The sequence below is a fragment of the Daldinia childiae genome (genome assembly GCF_008694065.1).
Source record: "Daldinia childiae strain JS-1345 chromosome Unknown Scaffold7, whole genome shotgun sequence".
Lineage (NCBI taxonomy): Eukaryota > Fungi > Ascomycota > Sordariomycetes > Xylariales > Hypoxylaceae > Daldinia > Daldinia childiae.
This window is the reverse complement of record NW_022984648.1, coordinates 1,207,456-1,228,204: the sequence shown is the minus strand read 5'-3', so window position 1 is coordinate 1,228,204 and position 20,749 is coordinate 1,207,456. Positions and strand designations below refer to the sequence as shown.

The 20,749-nt window shown below is 45.5% G+C and overlaps 3 protein-coding genes across 3 annotated transcripts; 1 reads left to right on the top strand and 2 right to left on the bottom strand.

Annotated features, from left to right (window-relative positions):
• Positions 1–218: 218 nt before the first annotated feature.
• On the bottom strand, positions 219–1,423 carry GL218_06627 (putative elongation of fatty acids protein 1; the record flags this gene model as incomplete). Its single annotated transcript, XM_033583351.1, has 4 exons — positions 219–541; positions 605–817; positions 872–941; positions 1,001–1,423. 4 exons carry the CDS (start codon positions 1,421–1,423, stop codon positions 219–221), a joined length of 1,029 nt encoding a protein of 342 aa, XP_033433348.1.
• A 2,453-nt stretch (positions 1,424–3,876) lies between these two features.
• GL218_06626 (Cytochrome c oxidase subunit 6, mitochondrial) lies at positions 3,877–4,833 on the top strand (the record flags this gene model as incomplete). Its single annotated transcript, XM_033583350.1, has 3 exons — positions 3,877–4,079; positions 4,324–4,369; positions 4,594–4,833. The coding sequence occupies 3 exons, from the start codon at positions 3,877–3,879 to the stop codon at positions 4,831–4,833; spliced, it is 489 nt and encodes a 162-aa protein (XP_033433347.1).
• A 1,540-nt stretch (positions 4,834–6,373) lies between these two features.
• GL218_06625 (putative glucose-methanol-choline oxidoreductase protein) lies at positions 6,374–16,934 on the bottom strand (the record flags this gene model as incomplete). Its single annotated transcript, XM_033583349.1, has 9 exons — positions 6,374–7,255; positions 7,303–7,479; positions 7,539–10,148; positions 12,557–14,774; positions 14,827–15,016; positions 15,070–15,407; positions 15,461–16,019; positions 16,119–16,235; positions 16,292–16,934. 9 exons carry the CDS (start codon positions 16,932–16,934, stop codon positions 6,374–6,376), a joined length of 7,734 nt encoding a protein of 2,577 aa, XP_033433350.1.
• Between the last annotated feature and the right edge of the window lie 3,815 nt (positions 16,935–20,749).

Sequence of the window (20,749 nt, the reverse complement as noted above, 5' to 3'; positions counted from 1 at the left end):
CCCCTGCCCAGTGTCCCGTCGTAGCCTCTCTTTATGATATGTCGTCATCAATGACCAAATCACTAATACAATGCTCTAACTGCCATAGAAGAGGTAGGTAGCTCCTAGCACCCGAGTCCGTCATTCATATCGGAATACAAAAATCTTCAACTTGAAATGGTGATCCAAATATCGTCAACTACGGGCCATGTATCTGGACTAGCAATATCAACTTGCGCTTAAGCCTTTCGGGATCGAGTTGTGACTCCGTTGGTCTTAATTCCGGTAGCCTTAGCTTGCGGTATTTGCGTCGCGTTGGCAACGGTGTGATGATCCGGAAGAGGAGCCTGCGACATGCGACGAAGAGTCTTGCGTGTGCTAGGCGCCCTGTGGTCCTTCTTATAAGTAGCGAAGTAGAAAGAGATGAAGAGAACCAGGTAAGAGGTCAAAGTACCGATACCAGCGAAAGCGGCAAACTCTTCTCCGGCACACTTGCCTGCGCTCGGCATGTTCGGGAAGTAAGTAGATGTGAAGTATGTGTACGAAGCGAAGTAGACGAATCCTGCTTGCGAATTAGTTTTGCGCCCTGTCTGAAAAAACGTCACCACTAAATATTCTAACGTACCAAGGTCAATGATGAACTGAATGATCTGCAGACGGGTGATCCATTCCTTCCACCAGATACGGATTCCACGAGCACTCTGAAAGTAGTACCAGTACATAACGACGTGGACGGTCAAGTTCAAAGTAATAACGACCCACGACACAGAGGTCGAACCGAGGAGTTGAGTGTAGCAGAGGAATGCAGTAGCGCCGTGGTGGTAACAGTGTAGGAAGGCTATTATACGTTAGAAACACCGATCCTCCACATCTATTCAGGATTTGCGCTTACTCAAGGGCTTCTTCTTCAAGAAGAGGAAGACGGTATCCAAAAGTTCCAGGTACTTGGTGAGGTAGTTCAGCTAACTCGGGTTAGCTTCATCTCTTCGTTGCAAATAGGGGCTGTCAGACGAAAACTTACGTAGTAAAGGACTACCAGAGGTTGCGTCCAACCGCCGTCAGTATCGCAGATCGTAAAGAAGATGCCATGGCGAACGACAGTTGGTAGCAGTTGCTCGATGAATAGCGCTAGAAGTATACCACTAATAGCGGTAAGATAGAAGTTGTGGATCAAGAAGAAAGCCTTTAGCTTAAAGGGCTCTCTATTGCGCATATACTCGCGACCACCAAAAATGATTAGGTAGTATACGACAATAAACGTCAAGGTCTCCTTCAGAGTAGACATAGGTGTCTTGCCAGCCACGAACCGAAAGTCGTCAGCAGGGTAACCCGCTACCACTCCGAAAGCCTTGCTAAAATAAGGCCATAATTGTATGCCAAAAGGTCGGTCGAGTGTCGGGACAGGAAAAGCTTCCCAGATAGCGGCGGGGGCCGGGGAAGCCATGATGTAGAGAGGTAGTCTATATTAGACAAAACTGAAGCGTATGCTCGAAGTCGCGTAGTGATTTGCGCTCGATATTTCAAGAGAGGCAAGAACTAGCAAGGCTATCCGCGACGAGCAGCTCAAGTGGTAAGAAACGGCCGTTTGAAGGAGTGACTTGAAGTATTATAGACCTGCGATGATCTCGCCGGTTGGGTAAGAAGAAAAAAAAGAAGAGGTAGAAAAGGAAAGGGAAGGTTGGGATCTGTGAAAAAAACCCTCGATTTACGGATCTCGTGAAGATGGAAAAAAAGTTGAGAAAGACGGGATTTCGGTTCTTCATAAAAACTCCACGCCAACAATAGGAGACGCGACATATTCAAATTCTGATTGGCTAATTGAATAATTAGACCAGTTCCATAAGGATTTACCGATCGGAATTGGCGGGATCCTCGGAGGCCGTTCTAGGGATAAGGCTGTTAATTGTACTGTGCAAGTACCACAAACTAGCACGTGCTTCTCATACACCTGCCTATACTAGCTATACTTTGCGTATTAGTAGCATTAATAGCGCACATACTATCCGCGATGCTTATTCGTATACATAGAAGGTACTTGAATTTTCCCCATTATACCCAAGGTGTCCAAATGTTTGTACCTGCATATGCCAATACGTTCATTAATAAAGTGAAGCCTATCCGTTGAGGTTATTTATAATGGAGGACTATCAATTTGTCAATGCGATTCTTTTCTATACGCATTAATTGACCTGCGAATACACCCCTCTATCAGGTCGATTAGGATCTTTGGTACGTGCTGTCTCGAATCTCCAATCTGTCTTATCGCCCGAGTTTCAGGTTGCATATCATGGTTTTGGAGGGCTTACGGTACAACTTAATACTACATAGGTAGTCACATATGCAGTTCATAGGGGTGTATAAGATAAGATAACTTAATCGATCTAATATATACATGTATAGGTATATAAGAGATCAACCTCGGCCAATTTCGAAATATGGATACCTTTTTTCTTTTCGGTAATATGTAAACATTACTTGTAGACACGTATTCAGATGTTCGACTGCGAAAAACGGCTCGACCCCATATGTCAACAAAAATAATGAGCGATGCAACAGACAAGCTGAGCTTAAGGGGCTTAAGGTTAGTATGCATTTTAGCGCGGGGAGCTAATAAGGGATACATCTTGAGGGGAGACTTTACATTCTGAACAGTGGCTGATAAGACTGTCTCTGATATTACATAGACAATTAAACTTTTTAAATCTACTAAACCTATAAATTGTTTTTTTTTTGAGACTATATTTTCAGTGAGTCAAGTTATAGTTTAAGTTTTTGTAAGTCCGTTTCATCCGAAAGAGGTCAATGTTAGGAGCACTTAGACTTCGTAAGTAACTTAGCCTTTACAATAAGATACGGTTCCAAAGCTTTGAACAGGTTTAAGTAATACTAGTTATAGTTATGGATACGCAGCAATTTTTAACCAAGTCCCATTTAAGACTTGGCTCGTAGACAACAAGCAAGTTACTTAGAGATCATGCAATTATTAGAAACTAGAGTAGAAAGCCCTGCTGACATAGATATTAATTTGAAGCCGGATGAGAATATATCAAATTGATTCGTTTCAATAATCAAGTAACTAGAATTATTGCGTTGCAACTTATCAGCTTTCTTGGAGATAAAGAAAAAGACATAATGATATTATCTAGAATTATAGACTTCCAAGTCTAATGCTGTCAACGATAAGATTCTTTATGTATTCTTATCAAGCTTGGGCATTATAATCTTCCTAGGTGATAGAACTAATCGTAGGGTAACATCCATAAATATTTGACGAATAAGAATGGAAGCAATACCAATGACGTCCAAGCCCAACACGCAATTCACATGACTTGCTGCTCTCGATCCGCCTGCGCTGCAAGGTAAAAAAGTCCAAGTCCAATCGCCAAAAGTATAATAAAGTTAACGCGAGGAGTACCCCGGCGCTTGGACCAACATGCTTAAGTCGGCAGCTGTGCTAACCTAGTTTAGTTGTAGAGTGAGCTCACTGGCAACTGCTGTGCCCGTAACAGGCTTACCTATGCCCCCTCCAGCCCCACACCCCGAAGGCCGACGGACCAATAAGCACCCACTCTTTTGTGAGCCGGCCTTCCATTTCTCCCCCATCATTCGATTGTAAGAAATTGTTTTTGCGGTTAACTTGAGTCGAGAAGAAAACGGCCACCAAATCATATCGCACAACGCAAACCTGTGTTATCCCATCTCGCAACCATCCTCTTTTTTATTTTCTTTATTTGTTTAAACCGACGACCAAAAAATTAACGTCAAGTTACTCGACGCACAACCAAGCTATTAATTTTTTTCTTCGTCCTTGTTGCCGCATCCGACCAGCAACTTCCGGTCTCCTCTTTTTTTCTTCCTCATTTTTTTTCCTGGGTCCTCGAATAGAAAGAAAAAATTATGTCGTCCATGTCCCTCCTCAGAATTGCCTCGCGGGGCCCCTCCAAGACCTTCTTCCGCGCAAACCGACCCGTCGCTCCCATTCGGTCTACCGCGTCCTTCGTTCCGGGTCTGATTGCCGGCTCGAGCCTCAACTTCAGCACTTCCGTGCCCCGAAAATCTGCTGCGCATCACGAGGAGACGTTTGAGGAATTTACCGCTAGGTAAGGACCTCACCTTTTTTTACGCAGCATTTATGTCGACTCGATGAATCTACATAAAAGATATGAAAGCAAGCTTCATTTATATCCAATTGAGGTTAATTGGCGACATATTGAAGCATCTATGACGTTCAATTGGTTACTAGATGGGGTTGTGGGAGCTTGAATATCGCTCAATTGGTCATTAAGCGACCTCATCAAATATTAAATTCAAACTTAATAGCTAACCCGAGTTTCCTCCGCGCAGATACGAGACCGAATTTGAGAAGGTGCAAGATGTTTTCGAGTTACAGGTTCGTCAATTTCGTTAATTTTGAGTCAAAACAGCTTCCTTCCGTTCTTCCATTCTTCCATCAAACCCCAGCTTCTTTACCTCGGACACCTGCTTTCGGGCACCTCAACTAGGTCGACCCACTATCCCCACACTTTGGCTTATAATCTCCCATCACGACGTCAGCATATCATAAAAAACGATTAATGAGAGAAAACAGCTATGCTAACATATATGTAACTATAGCGCAACTTAAACAATGCCTTCGCCTACGATCTAGTCCCCTCTCCCTCTGTCGTTGAGGCTGCACTCCGCGCCGCCCGGAGAGTCAACGACTTCCCCACTGCCGTGCGCATCTTCGAGGGCATCAAGGCCAAGGTCGAGAACAAGGATCAGTACCAGCAATACCTTGACGAGCTAAAGTCCCTGCGCGAAGAACTCGGCGTCGTCCTAAAGGAGGACCTATACCCCGAGGTAGCCAAATAGACGACCCCACCCTCCTGATCTCGCTACGAACCCCTCATCGAGGCTCGAATTTTTCTTTGTCGGGGAAGCGAAAAGGGCGAGACAGGCAGCACGAAGAAAATGCATAGGTGTGCGGGCTAGTGTATCGCGGGGAGCTAGCTTAGAAGGCGGGCAGGAAAGCGAAGATGAGGTTAGGGGGAAATAGAAGAGAGAGTTGATCCGGCATCATATCGTGTCTCAAATCTGGTTTGTTTCCCGCCTGCATGTGTATATTGTCTACTACTTACTACCTTTACCACTTATTACTTACAACACTACTCCGCCAAACAACAACAGACGAAATTAGACGCCGAAACAACCCCTATCTCTCTCGGGGCCTAGAGAAAAGTAGTTTAAAAAAAAAGATGAAGCATTGCAGAAGATGACCGCATTTTTATGAGTGTTAATTATCTTGGGCTGAGGGTTTCTAGAGGCGAGAATCTCGTTTTATACTCTGCTGTAAAAGCCTATCCCATATAGCTACCTACCTCCTAGATACCTAGCTAACCTAACCTTTCTCCCCAACCAAATTTAATACCCCCTTTTCAATTGTCCCAAAGTTATTATTGTATCTTTCCTGTCCTAACCTGTAGCTCGGAAAGAAAACTGCTGGGGGTGGATGAACCGACTAATTCTGCTGATGTGAGCACTTCCGTTACACCGCAGAGGATTAATCGTAAGATGTCAAATATGTAAAGGTGAAAATAGGCAAGTTTCCGCGTGTACGCGTAAGGTACTAGTTGAGGTATACATGACAAGCTTGCCTACCTTAGGTACGTAGCATCGCTTTCCTCGTAGGTACCTAGGTACCCAACCTAGCCTATAGGATAGATGGTAATAATAGGGGTTGAAGAGTCATAATTACACATCTACAATGTCTTATGTACTTTACGATATTGTTACTTAGCCTACCGGGTTACGTTCATTATTGTGGCATGCATTGAATATTCTTACGGCTTCACCTAACAACTATAATGAATTTTCTCTTCTCATATTAAAGAAGAATAAAAATCATAAGATTAGGAATGAGGTATTGTTAACGCAACGCAACGCAGACCATGTATTCACCGTATACTGTCTGCAAATATACACCATTTGCCTTTCGCCTATTCCCCTTATCGTTCATCGTCATATAAATCAGTAATAATAATAGCAATAGCAAGTAACAGCAGTAACAGCGATCCTAGTATCCCTAGGCTTGGAAGTCCATCTATTTAGCTAAATCAATCGATCATATGCGCCCTGCTGGGACAAAAAACGAACTGAAAAGGAGGAGCCTGAAGACCCTCTGTCCCGACGCAATCTTTAATACAAACAAATACAAACGCGTTGATGCCTTCCTGCCTACCGGGTGCAAAATCGAAAAAGTGAGGATAACGAACGTCCTCTATTCCTTTCCCTCATTCCATTGCCGTAGGGGGGGATCGTGATGAGATCTCAACACACCATTTTGAGATATAATACGCCGCCATAATCTCGCACGAAGACGAGCCATTGGGTTTTAGAAGCTCTTTGGCGGTCATCAGAACCTGGATTCTCGCAGATGGGAAGCTCGACTATTTGGAACTGGCGTGCCAATTCCGCCTCCCGTCTCGAAGATTCCTGTCGCTGGAGCAGGACTAGTACCACGACTGCTAGAGCTACCCTTAGTGCGACCACCGTTGCGAGGACTATTGACGCCAAACGCGCTTAACCGCGGGCTTCGAGGAACACTACTCTGTCTCGTACCCCGCCGGGTTTCCTTCAGCATTCGCAGTTCGTCCCGGAGTCGGTTAAGCTCTAGATCTCGGTCGCGAACGATGTTCTTTTGCTCATTAAGTAGTCGCAGAAGTTCCTTGCTCTCGCTCTCCGCATAAATCTTGTTTATTTTAACTGCGTTATCGTTGGCCTTGCGATTGAGTTCTTCGACTCGTTGTTCGAGCGCGCGATTCTCTGTCTGGAGCTCCGCAGCTCTCTGAGATGCATCTTGGTAGGCATTCTTGGCATATTCCAACTCGTTGTTAGTTAATGCAGCCTTCTTTTCTAGGCTCTGCGCCTTGATTTTAGACTCCTCGACCTCTTTCTCCAGTCGTGCCATCTTGGCAACCTCGGGATTTGCAGACTTAAGAAGCGATTCATGCGCTGCAGATAATCGTTTTTGCTGCTCCGCAAATTTCTCCTTTAGATCGTCATATTCTCTCCGCTTAGATTCGAGACTTGCACTGGTCGCTAGGGCTTCCTCCTTAGCCTTGTAATACTGGTCTTCGTAGGTTCCGCGGTCCTTTAGGGAAGTCATGAATTTCTCTTGTACCAACCTGACCGTGGAGGCATAGTTGTCGACCTCTTTTTTAGATCGATCGCTGAGCTGACGGAATTGCTTTTCTCTCATTTGGCTCTCGCGCAACTTGGCTTCGAGGCTCACGACCTACTTGATATTAGTCCACAATTTATAATCGACAGAGTTGAACCGACCTTAGCTGATAGCTTCTCTAACTTGCCCACTGAAACTGAGAGCATTGCCTTCGGCGACTCGTCCACCGTGTCATCTCCGATAAGACCTTTCAGCGAGTCACTTATGTGACTCACATGAGTGACAACTGTAGGTTGTGATACTCTGGGGCGCTTAGAGGAAATATCATCATCTTCGCCCTATTCATTGGGTTAATATATTAAGTACCCACAATGGAAATTACAGTAAGTTGGCTTACCTCGTGAGACCTCTTCCGACTAGCGGGAAGTTGGTCGGTTCCAAAGGCCCCAAGAACGGACTGCGATACTTGCGATTGAGAGTTGGCAGCGTGTAAATCCTCGAACACATCCTCTGGCACCTCGTATGGCTCCCAATAGAAATCTTCCTCATCCGGGTCTTGTATGTACTTGCAGAAATTCTCTGCTGCCGAGTGAAATTTGACAATTAAAGAGTCGTCAACATCTTCTATGTACCGCATTGCTTTGACTAGCGCAAGCACAAGGACGTTCTTTCGTTCCAGCGGTTCCAGGTTCTCTGAGACACGCATATTAAGGTGCTGGATGGAGCATATATTCGTTAGAACCATCAATATAGAACGCTCTCGAATCGTTTGTGGGAGCAACTCAGGCCGATATGTATGATCGTATGCTATGACTACGTCGATATCTTCGGGTATTGACGAGGAGTTATCAAGAGTCGACGAAATGGCAACGGTCAGACTGTGTTCGGCACTAGAAGGACTGACGATCTCTAGGCCGGATCGAATATAACGGTAACCTCTTGTTTCTATAACGTTACCAAGGAAATCCATAACCTTCCCGGGACGGGACAATATGAGAACTTTCTTATTCGAATTCTCTTCGGCCAAGTAAACAAGTAACTCGGCAACAAATGCGAATTTCGCATTGGTATTAACGAGGTGCTTCGTTAGCTCTGCAGGTGTAATAGTTGTTGTAGTTTCTATAAACGGTGGCAGGTCGCAAATATCGAAAAGACGAGAGAACATCTCGTCAATTTTCGATATTGTTGCAGGATGCGGTATTTGATGAGGGAAAACACGAAACGCAGCGTTATACTCGCGAATAAGCCCCTCATTGTCGCGAAGTACGTCGTTATATACAGGCCGACAGCTATTGTAAAATGGGAGTGTAACGAGATACTCGTTAGGTCCAGTGGGTATATAGGGGAGAAGGCTCCTCGGATAGCTAAGAGGTGTCTCATCTTCGTCGTGCGGTATAACAAAATCGTCTGGTATCTGTAGGCTGTTATGGAGAGCATCGTGTACTGGTATTGATGGGCTAGCATCCATATCATGTTCAATAGATAACGTCAAGGCTGATGGGTCTAAGGTTGCAGGCTGCTCTTCTTCATGGATATCATACCCTACTTCAATAGGGCCGCTTTCCTCTAATCCTAGCTCGACCTCCTTTTCTTGCTCAACGTGCTCAATGGGTGTTTGGGTAGTCTCGGGTACTAGTAATTGACGATCCGAAGATATGTCGTTAGCAGCCGTCTCTAGAGGCGGAGCCAGGAAAGGTTGAGATGTCAGGTTTACTGGAGTTAAGGGACTAATATCTCGGGAAGCAGGAGCTTGAACAATCGGTGCCTCCTGAATGTCCGGTTGCGGGCCTGCTAAAGAATCCACGTCGGTGCTAGCTGCTCTAGAAGGAGTCTCTGTTGGAGCCTTTCGTCGTGGGAAAACCTCGTTTAGGGCTTCAAAGTGGTGTTCCCGGATTAATCTCAACCTCTCGCGTGCCGTAACCCGGGCGGGGGCGGGCTGGTCGGTATCCATATTCGTAGGCGCGGCCGGTTGCTGAGATCCGAATGTAGGTGGTCCAAAAGGCACTTTGTTTGCTCCAAACTCTACTGATTTCCCGGGAATCGTTTGCGAAAGCTCTGCGTGACTAGACTCAGGTTCTAATTCAAGTTGCTGGTCTTCTGAGAATGATGTATTTCTAGTATTGCCGTCCAATTCACTTAAAGCTTGGCTTGAATTTTGCGGGTCGCGTTTGTCCTGCGCGTTTCTTAGTACAGTGTCAGGTGCAATTGGATCGTCGTAAACTGTAAAGGTCGCCTCGCTATATGTCGCGAGCCCTCCCTGTTGGCTACTGAGGGGCAGCACGACTTGAGCGGCCTGTGAGTTATTACTTATTATATGCGCCTGGCTTTGATCTTGGCTGATGTGCTCGTCCCAAGCTAATTCGTGAGGGAGAGTAGATGCAAAACTAGTCGGCTGGGACGTTGGGGGAACAACGTCAACGTTGAGGCCTTCTTGTGTCAAGAACGTAGGATTTCCTTTACCAATAGTGCTCTGCGAATCGTCGAGCGAAGCCGAACCTGCAACGGTCCCAATTAGAAAGGTCGAAGTTGACACGTTTCCCTGGTTTCCAGTAAAGGGACGATCCGGCTGACGCGAAGGAATTTCTGTCGAGTGTCTAAACGATTCTGGATGCTGAAGCCTTTCTTCGCGCTGGGATGAGACAATAGCACGTCCCTGAAGTTGACTTGCTCCAAACGAACTGAAGTGGTCAGGGATACTGCTATGCACATCAGAAATCAAAGCGCTGTGTATCTCCTGAGAATCAGGCACGACCCTCTGCTCTTGGCTCTCAAGCTCGGATTCGTGAGCTAGTGCAGCATGGGTATCAGTAAGCTGAGAAGACTGCTGGCTATTTGTTTGCTGCGAATCGGGTGGCACGCGCACGTATTGATCCGCGGGAAATGTTGGGTCGCGCGGCAACCGTATCACTATGCGAGATTTGTAAGGTTTTGGATCACCTTGAATATCGTCGGAGGGGCGGTTATGTAAGTTGTCGTGATTCAGCTCACCCTGCCGCTCTGCCAGCTCCTTAGAATGACCAAGGTCATGACCCACACTCCTAGGGAGTGACGGCGGTTTCTCTGTTATTTTAAGCCTTAGCTTGGGTAATTTCGATGCAGGTTCCTCGCTAAGCCCTGACTCATACAAAGATGAGTGTTCCAAAGGGCGCTTCTTATCACGACCTTGATGATGCCGATTAGACGTTGAGACGGAGCCGCTCTCCCGAGTATTAAACTCTTGCATAGAGGGACTAATATCGCCAATAACTACGTCAAGTTTATCCTCGGTATACTTGGATCTAGCTTTCCTAACCATCCAATCATTTATCGCAAGGGATGTTACGTTTTGTTTGGGTTCCTATGCTGATTTAACTTCTATACCGATAAAACAAGACCGCATTAAGAACGCATGAGTGAGCATGAAGACTTACCCACGATGGCACATGTGGGTTGCCAGTCTCATCAGTGCCTTCCCAATCGACCAGGTAATATGTCTTCCCTCGCTTAGACTTCTCGTCAATAATATCCCGAATCGCAAACCAGCCGTTTTTAACGTCGTGTTTAATTTCGCTTTTCCCTTGACCGGTAGCATGCGTCAGCTTCTTATTCTTCTTCTTAGTAGACTTTGATGCTTCTCTCGGTCGGGATCGCGGGTGTTGTGGTTGATGGTGTTGTCGGTGGTGGGTATCTAATATATGTGATTTAGATGATTCCGCGCTCATCGATGGTAATTTCCCTTGCGAATAGTCTGAATAGAAACATTATCCATAATTAGTGTCATTTAATAAGATAAACACGTTGGCTCCAATAGCTATGTGGTAATGCTAGTCTCACCAAGGTAATCGTCCTTGGCCATGAGGAGCTTATTTCCTGTCAAGGCATTAGACGAAGGTGTAACCACAGCCGTGCGACGAGGCTTCGATAAGTACATACCACGGCCGAGCGTGGCTTGGCAGGGTCTCTGGTTGGGCAGGGGTAACTAACTCCCGCTGTGGCCGCTGTGGCACTCTTTGCAAACGCTCTGTGGCTAAGTGCTAAGATTGAGGTCCTAGCACCTAACTAACTTGATCGCCCACGGAAGGTAATACTTTGACTTACACCAGATTTAAAAAGTTGATAGTCTTATAAAAAAGAAAAACCTAGATAAATCAACTTAATGAATCTGTGGATATCTAGAAGTAAATAAATTTAATTATATAGTGAGATTTGTGATATGTAAAATTATAGGGGAAAGAAGAAGGGGGGCTGGTAGTTACTGCAATAATGGGACTGAAAATATTAACCCAAGTGTGATGCGCTGTGTGATACCCATATTCAAACGTACGGATCGAGTGATGTAGTTCAATATCCAGGGTCAAGGTACATGTAATTCCTGACTATATAACTTAAGGTAGGTACCTAAAATATGATGATTGTAGGTTTCACAGGACAACTCCAAGGGGAAAGTACTTGAGAATTTATCATATGCACTTTCCAAATCTTATAACCCTTTAGGTATAAACGACTGTCTCAGAAATGACGTGGCGTCGATAGTAGTCCCGTACGTAATTGTTATTGGCTAGTTGCCGACTTTACTTAAGCCTAGACCTTAAAGGCATATATGACATAAATACCTCTTAAGTAGGTATTCATCCATGAGACCTTATAGCAATATGAGTTAATATATATATACTTTATATACCACTATCGCCAAAGAGGTAGTTATTGAATTAAAATCCAAGTAACTCTTAAGATAATATATATATTAGTACTAAGGAACTATAATTGCTTACCCATATACTTAGGTAATTTACGGAGAAGATAAGTGAATAAGATAAACAAACAACTAGAGGTAATAGGAATTACGATATACAACCTAGCTAGGCAACTATAAGAGACGTACAGTATAAAAGCAAAAAAACATAGGTAAACACCTACAAGTACTGATAAAAGGAAACATTAAGGACATGGTACATACAGTAGCGACCCGAGAGCCTGCTTGATAAAATGATATATATCATTACACAAAGTCCTACGCTAGAAATACCATCAGATTTTGGGAAAGTATTGTCCCTTGGGAGAACTTAACAATTATGTCAAAGACTAAATATTTCATACATCAAAAGTCAGATATATAGGTAACACAGCCCTCATATCCAGTCCCCAACCAAGTAATACACAAATACACAAATATCAAAAACCGCCAAACAGGGGTCGCCCCCAACAGAGAATAATAGTAAACATAGTGTCCAGCAAACAGAAAAGACGGGTATAAATCATTCCATCTACTTTTCGCTCCTCCACCCCTAACCCATATCCAAACCCCAGCCTAAAATATGACTCGGTACCAAACGCCTCTCCATTTTCCTATAATTCATACATAAACCCTAATAGGGCCTTGCGATCAAGTTAATAGTACAGCCTATATTCCTAATACAATAGCTTTCCACTACTAACCAGCTTCGAAAAGGTATCGCTAGGTTCCTGGAACTTGTACTCTTCCCCACGCATCACACGATCGACCTCCTCGCGGACAAACGGATAAACGTCCTTCCAAGCGTTACGTCCCATCCAACAATCAAGATGTCCATAATCAGGGACCACGCGGCGACGATACTGGACACCGCTCGCGTGTTCGCCAGTGAACGTATCGGTAAGGATCTCGTAAGTCCTCTCCGTGGACTCGGGGGTTAGGACAGCATTATCGCGACCGACAAATAGCATGATAGGGATACCCTTTAGTCTACGGATATTATCTGGTGTGTCCAGTCGTTCGAATAGGGGGGCGTTACTCATGACACCTCCTTCGTAGCCCTGTTTCATCAACATGTGCAAGAGCGTCATGCTAATACCCCCGAAGAACCGGTCGATCTGTCTGTGGGTCGCCTCGTTAAGGTTACGATGGTTCCAGCATCGGCCCAATGCCATCGTGACACGGTGGCAGCTTGCGTTATTGCAAAGTTCTTTACGCTCATCTGGCATGAGCCGCAGTAACTCGTTAAGACTTCTCTGAATCAAGGAGTCATCTACAGTCGTGCCAAAGTTGAACCAATCTCCCGACACTAATCGGTACACCGTGTCGGCTGGAATTGGTAGTGCCATGATCTTGATCATATTCAGAGTATTCCACTTCGGATTCATGAATACTTGGCTGCAAGTTATGCCCTTGATCCATTTGGCGGGAATTGTGCCGTCGAGTAGGCCGGCTGAGAATGCTACGCTACCCATACAGTGTGCGATAGCGTATATGCGTTCCGGTTCCTTACCAACTTCGGTGGTCTCTTTCCGGATCTTCTCTAGGCAAGCTTTCAGGTCCAGACGTACATCAAATGTCGTCCAGTCTTCTTTCGCAACCATCAACATACAGATACGATGAACGGGAATGAACACCCTATAGCCAGCGCGACGGAAGTAGTTAACAGCGTTATACCGAATGGTAGGGAGTGCATATATCTGATGGTCAACCGAAGCGCCGGGGATCATAAATAGGTTTTTAGGTTCGACCGTTGGGTTCGTGGGTTCCCACTGATATAATCTAGTAACGACGCCATCAGAGGCATGGATCTGATATGTCTTAGTCGGAGGTGTATTGTTTACGAAGCCTGTGTAGGCCTGCGTGGGATATTGCAAAGGGGTGAGTGGTGCTAGGAGAAGCGACATAGACTTCCGAGTAAAAAAGGTTAGGAAGTTGGCTGCGCTTAAGACCTTCTTGAAAATGCTGCTGCCCGTGGGTGTGAGGGTTAAAACTTCAGAAAGGAAATCCTCTGCTCGGATACTCATAATGCCCTTGGCAACGATTTCCCCCAGAAGTCCACATTCATCCGCATCCGCACATTTTCGTTCCGATTCTGAGATCGGCTCAGTGATAGTGACGTATAGGGTGCTAGTCGATTTCCAGAAATGTATCGGCGACAACGCGACAGATGAATCAACTACTTTATAACCATGGAAATGGAGCCATCTTCCATTGATACCACGCATGTCGAAGTCGTACGTCAGGTTTCGAGTCCCAGGTGCTTTTCGATCTAACAAGAACAAATTGAAATCACCTCGCTGTACCATGAATGGGGACCCCTCGAGGGTAGGGCAGACAAAAGTACCGGTTAAGGTTGCTTTATGACTGGGATCGTTTATAATTGACCTGGTGTTAAAGGACTGCACACTGAGGAAAAATCGCGCCGTTTCGCTTAAGGACTTCGCAGTCCTAGCTGCCAGCTCGTATGTGTCTATGTTGTCCCGTTTAAGACCCTTGTCTCGATGGATATGCCCAGTCATGACTTCGGTAAAGCCAAATCCGGATTCATTCATGCGTCGAGCTGATATAATCGCATTCGTCGCACTGTTTAGTTTGGCTGTCTCTTGTGTTTCCTCGATGTGTTCTTTCCAACCACTCTTTCCACGGCGGTGTTTATGTTCAGGAGCACCAAAGAGGTCAAGAACTTTGTTCTGCGTCATATCGATTGTGAGTCCTCTCTCTTTAACATAGTGGTCTACAGACCGTTCAGCCAGAGCAGTGATAGTGGCGAATGGGTTTGCTCCAAGGGCAGTTGGGATAACCGCAGCATCCGTGACGATGAGACCAGGGTAGGTCTCTGTGCCGGAGCCATTGAAGACCTCACCCCTGTGGTTCGTAACGCCAGTCGAACCAGTTCCGTCGCGAGCCATACAAGCACCACTAAAGATTGTTAGCATCTAAGACTTCCACATGATGATGCCAAATAACTTACCCAATTGGGTGAACTGTAACTTGCTGTTCACCCAGCAAGGCATACCAGGGGTTTTGGACAAACGTCCCCCCAACAGCTTTCGTGGCTTTCTCTAATACACGGTTCAGGGTCTTGACATGGTCACTACGGCCGACCCCTACAAACTCAAGGACCGGTTTGTCATCTTTTAGCGTTAGGTATGCTTGGTTACCTAGCTTATATTAGTAACAAACCTCATCAAAAAGTAATAGACGACAAACTCACTATCGTGGGACATGATCAAGTATACTTGTGTCCTCTCAATCGCGCCTTTACGGAAATATGGCCCGAGGAATGCGCTTCCCACGCGAGCGAGATTCGCCTTTACTTTGCCAACAAGACCTTCATCAGTCGGCTCAATACTGCCAGGCAAGAGCTCAAGCATAGCTTGTAGAAAAGGGGCGAATGCTGATGGCATAGACCCTTCCTCAATAACGTAACCATCTAAAGGATTATCGTGGCCTTCTCTGTTGTCGATGATACCGGTAATGCAAGGTCCGATAGGATGAGAAGGGGATGGAGAAGCTTTCCCCATTCCGTTAACTTCATAATCCGTATTATACCTATAGATACCTGTTAGAAAGAATTCACGTAAAACTATAACAAAGTTACATACCCAAACCCTAGGATATCTCCGTTGCCGCTCATGTTCTGGCCTACTTTCCCACTCAGCTCAAGTCCCATATCTTTGCTCCTAAGGAGGATCTCAGTTGTGCCGATAGAGCCGGCGCCGAGAAACACAGCTTTCTTTGCATGAACCCACATAAGGTCTCCATGCAGATTTGCTTTGAAGTGGCCGCGATTTCGTCCATGCCAAGCGAAATAGACAATATACCCGGATTGGTTATATGGTGCTTTAGTTATGTATCGTACTTCGGCCTCACAAAACATATCAGCGCCCCAGTTCCACGCGTCAGCCAGGTACGTAACGAGTGTAGTGTTCTTAGACCCGTCGTTTAAACCAGTGACGTCTTGACCAGTGAGTGCCGATGGAAACATTTCCACACCACAGCTATTTGGTCCATTTCGGAATCGCGTCGTCTGTTTCACACGTCGAAACTTATCTGTCATGTTCAAATACTTTGCCTGCCTCTCTAACAGGTCAAGCTTTGGCAGCTTCGGCCAGTCATCGGGGTACGCTTCTGGCTCTAAGACACTTGCTGCTCTCTTGTAATCTAGTTGATCATATCATTAGCTATTGTGCCTTTTAAGTAGGGGCAGTCAAGTATGCTGTGGCATGGAGAGAAACTTCTATAAAATACCAGGGGTCTTACATTCAGTCAAAGACTCCGGATCTTCCCTAATTTCTTTCGGCCACGCATCTTGTTGTAGCGTATCTTTGTCCGCTTCCAAATATACATTGGCATTTATCAAGCTAGTCCCACCAAGACCTACACTGTGGTTAACATAACGCTCTATACTTCAGCTTTCGTATGCGGTTACTTACCATTGCAAACAACTGCGTTCTGACAGTTCCCGAATATTAAGTGATACATGCCGGTAGGATCGCCACCATTGACAACCTTCTTGGGCAACCAACCAGGGGTAAATTCCCCGGAGTAGTGGACCTGCTCAAGAGCATCACCTGTGCTAACCGGGTACTCTCCGGGCCAGCGTTCCTTACCGCGCTCTAGGAGACAGACCGATTGACCAGCACGAGCCATGCGGGACGCTGCCACGCCACCACCATACCCAGAGCCGATGACAACACAGTCGTATGAGTGGCGCATAAGCTCCACGGGTTTAGATATGCGAGGAAACTGTGCGGTTTTGGGATCATCTCCCCATGACTGTATCCGAGAGAAGGCTCGAGGTTGCTGTTCTCCCGATTCATCATCAATGCTAAACGTACGACCAGGGGTAGGTTGAGCACGGTTCCACGCTTCACTCGCATTCAGTCCATAGAAGCTATGATTAAAGGTATCAGTTGAACAATCCGAAGCGCTCGAGCTACCAGCGTTTTCATGCCCGTTCCAGGTTGCCCTGCTGTTGAGTTTTTTTCCAATCCCGTTCGTGGCCGGCACCTCGGTGGATGTCACCTTAATGTCTTCAGCGGCAACGGCCGTGATATCAGGAATTGCCGACGGCATCGTGGCAATTTTCGGTTTGCCAAGACCGACCTTGATATAGCTGTTTTTTAAGAGCTTCCCACGCAATTAAGTATATGAAGATAGAAAAAGTAAGCAATATCAAGGAAACACCTTGAGAATGAGACAATGGCTTAATGTGGATTAGAAGATTGGTGTAAGATTAGGGTATATGGAGTTTGGATTTACTAGGATAAAATTTTAAGTAGGGGAACAGATATCTCACGCCTCGAAGGACGGTGGCTTCATATATCTGGGGAATATACCTGGGGTGTCAGGCCTTTGTATATCGACACCGGTCTATTGAGATACCTAGGGCTTTATGCGATTGGAATGATGACAATGAGGAAAAGGCGGAGGCTCAACGGTCTGCGGTCTACGGGCCAGGCGACCAACATTGGCCAATGCAAAATACATCGTAGGGGTATTGTAGGGATGGTAACGCTGTTTTCTCATCTTGCAGAACTACTGCAAGTCTAAGAGACCAGGCGGGGCGCAGACCCTTGCTGCTGAGGCAGGGCTGAAAATTGAAGCAGCGATCGTCAGCCCATGCTACTATCCCAAAGGAGTAATATAGCAGTCGAGGTTAGCGAGTCGTCTGCCGAGCCTACAATCCATCGATACTATTGGAGAACAAACGCTAGCCTCGGTGAGATCTAATAATAAGATAGGTATACTGGATTGGTATGCTGTATACATCTGTTGATAGCTGAGCAATAGGACTAGAAAGGTAATATTCCCTCCCTTCCTACCTACCTAGGTACCTAACCTATGTATCACAAAACATAGAAGATATTGTAATTGAAAAGGACTCCGGATATAGTATTAATCAGTACTGGAATGGGCAGTATTGGATATGACGGGAGAGGTGAGATAGGGGTCCTCTCGGAGATACTATGTATGTGTTGGGGGGGGTTTTTTTTGTTGCCAGACGGAAACGATAATAAATGATGAGATTAAGATTTAATTTATAAGACGGGTACATAAGACGGGAACACCTTCCGTAGCTTGCGTACCTGCTAATATAGCACCCATATGTACCCATATAAAGTCAGCACTTGCCTATATGTAATCATTTGAATCACCTAAGAATATATAAGATAAAAAGTGGATTTCTTCTATTATGAGGTATTACGGGTATCTATGTAAAGGAGACATGTGATTTCCCCACACAAGCCCCTTGTTAGTAAGACTTTGTAACTGTAACTAGCTGTAACTAACTGTACCTAATTGTATGCTACATGTAGTTACAAAATTTTAAATGTTCAAGTTACCTACAACATTGAGCGCCGTAGTCGATGAAAGCCCCATATACCGCGCTCTATTCATATCACTAGGTAAATTTGAGCTGAATATTATAGAGGGTCATTATTCGGTTGTTACGGATGCTCTGGAATTATTGTTGTCGGTGCGTTATACCCAGCAGCCCTAAACGGGCATTCCCGTCGGCCTTTGATCCAAATCCAGGGTGACGGTTTTCCTCCCCTGAATTTTTACCCTTTAGCTGAAGAACGAACCGTGGCTCTGGACGAAAACATGCAAGGGATGCTGCCGGGGGAGGATTATACTGTCATCCAATAGGGCAATGGTAAAAACGTTTGTTTCTTTTTTCGTTATTAGCATGTCAAAATCGCAATTGCTGATTGGCCAACAAACGACCCGATCTAGAAAATAGGTACCTTTCATCCAAACTCGAGTTGCTATGAAACGGTTAGTCTATCTATCTACACCGTTGTACCTCTTGATAGGTACAGGAAGAGCCCAAAAACTACGTGTGCGGTATAGTCACTACACGGACAAGAGTATACTATTATGGGCGCTATCCGACATGATACTGAAGTATGCGATTCTCGGTAATTTGATCGCCTCTCCCGTTGTTTCCGTCACGACATATGTTCCAAACATTGACTTACCCAGGTAGACTCAATGATCAAGCTTACCGGCATATCATCCAGCGACTTTCTTCGTTGTCGCTGATACAACACTAACAAATGAATGCATAGTGTTTTCACAACCCCGTTTCGTACTTCCAACAGCAAAAAATGCCAATAATGACCTCATATTCAGAAGCAGCCAATGGAATCCAATGGATCACCTAGTAACATAATAGCAAACGGCAACCTCGCTCAGATTGGAATGATATAATGGTAATCCAAGCCCAAATTTCAGCCAAGACGTAGGGCTGAACCAATCGATACCTAATCGGGAGGCAACATGCACGAAACAAACAAATAAAGATTTATACATAGTACCAGTCCGGTGCCACCGCGCCCGCACATCGAGATTCTTACTATCATAGTACTAGTTCCGTCCATGAAATCAGAGAAAGACCGAGTAGGTATCATTCTGCGTGGCTGAAAACAGTCGCCGAGCTACACGGCTAAAAGAAAATTATTTATCTCAGCAAATGTGGTTGTAATCGACATTTGGAGGCCGTGGGCTATGTCAAGCTCGGCATCGGTCCCTCGGTCTCAAGTCTAAATGAGTGGTCTTTTTGATGGCTAGGTGACGCTGAGATGATAGGAACATAACATCAGAATATACGACGCCGGTCTTACGGTTCCCGACCCCATCCACTGCCCCCCTGCCCGTTAGAACTGGCGGTAGACCGTTCGCGGAATTGACTCAGCTCGCTGCCATTAGCGAATCAGACGTGAGCGCCGGGGCTGCGAGTTTGTGGAGGAACGTGGCTAACTTGCAGAGACGACCTTGGGTCGCATTTCTATTTCCGATCTTATTAAAAGGCTTCCCCGGTTAAGAATTATAATTGGTTGCCAGTCGAAAGTCAATCTCTTCGTAACGATGGTTTCTCGTCTATGACGATATCGTATCGAATTAGGCGTAACACTCTCTTTAACACACTGAGGCTCCCTCCTAACATACATCAATCGAACGGCAATTCTCAGCTGGATCTGGAAATTATTGTTATTACGTTAAGATGGGTTAATTTACGAAACTCTCCTTTTCGAATTGGTCAGCCAAGGCTTCTGGAATTCGTATTGAGTTTATGGTTGGCGCTTCTTATGCCATTAGACACTGTCTGAGTCTGCTATTTTTGACCTGCTGATATGCAGTGTTGACTGCAGGTACGCTACAAAACCACAAAGAGGTTGGAGACCGGTGCCAAACGAGAGACAGTCGTGCAACCCACCCCGCGACTATGAACAGACCTTTGCTTTTTACCTGATAAGCGCGTCATAGTAGCACCGTACCGCCCCCTCTCCTCTGTTGTGCTCCTATCGTCTCTATCTTATCTTGTGCTTTGATCAACTTGGTAGAGACACCTAGCAAAGCATAGATAGATATGCTCATCTCCCCACTTCTAACTTACCGTCCGATGTAACACAGTTACACAGATGTCGCCGGCATCGTATGGCAGCATCCCGTCCGCCATTCACGACATCCCGCAGCAAGATCATGTCCTGCAGGTGCCCGTAAACGTGAATCTATAATATAACAACACCATACGAATCCGTTAGCGTCAGCCCACCTTGTGTAAGTATAAACGCGTGTCAAGGTAGCCCAGTTCCGTCGAAATAGCCCTAGGACTCGGCTGGATTCCGATCGGAAAGGATTCGAGTATTATGTTGGTCGCACAGGGGCCACGGAGAATTTCACCATTCGTCGTAGATACCGCCGCCACTCACCCTCTTCGCCCCTTGAATTATCTGGGGACGGAGAGTAAAATTAGGGTATTAGGAAATCTAACTCAGAACTATATCGCGGAAGACGTAGAATTAGTACGAGGCCCCTTTCATTGGTTACTATTAATATCGCAGTCTGACTTGGGGGGGAGATATTTCACCGAATAACTTATC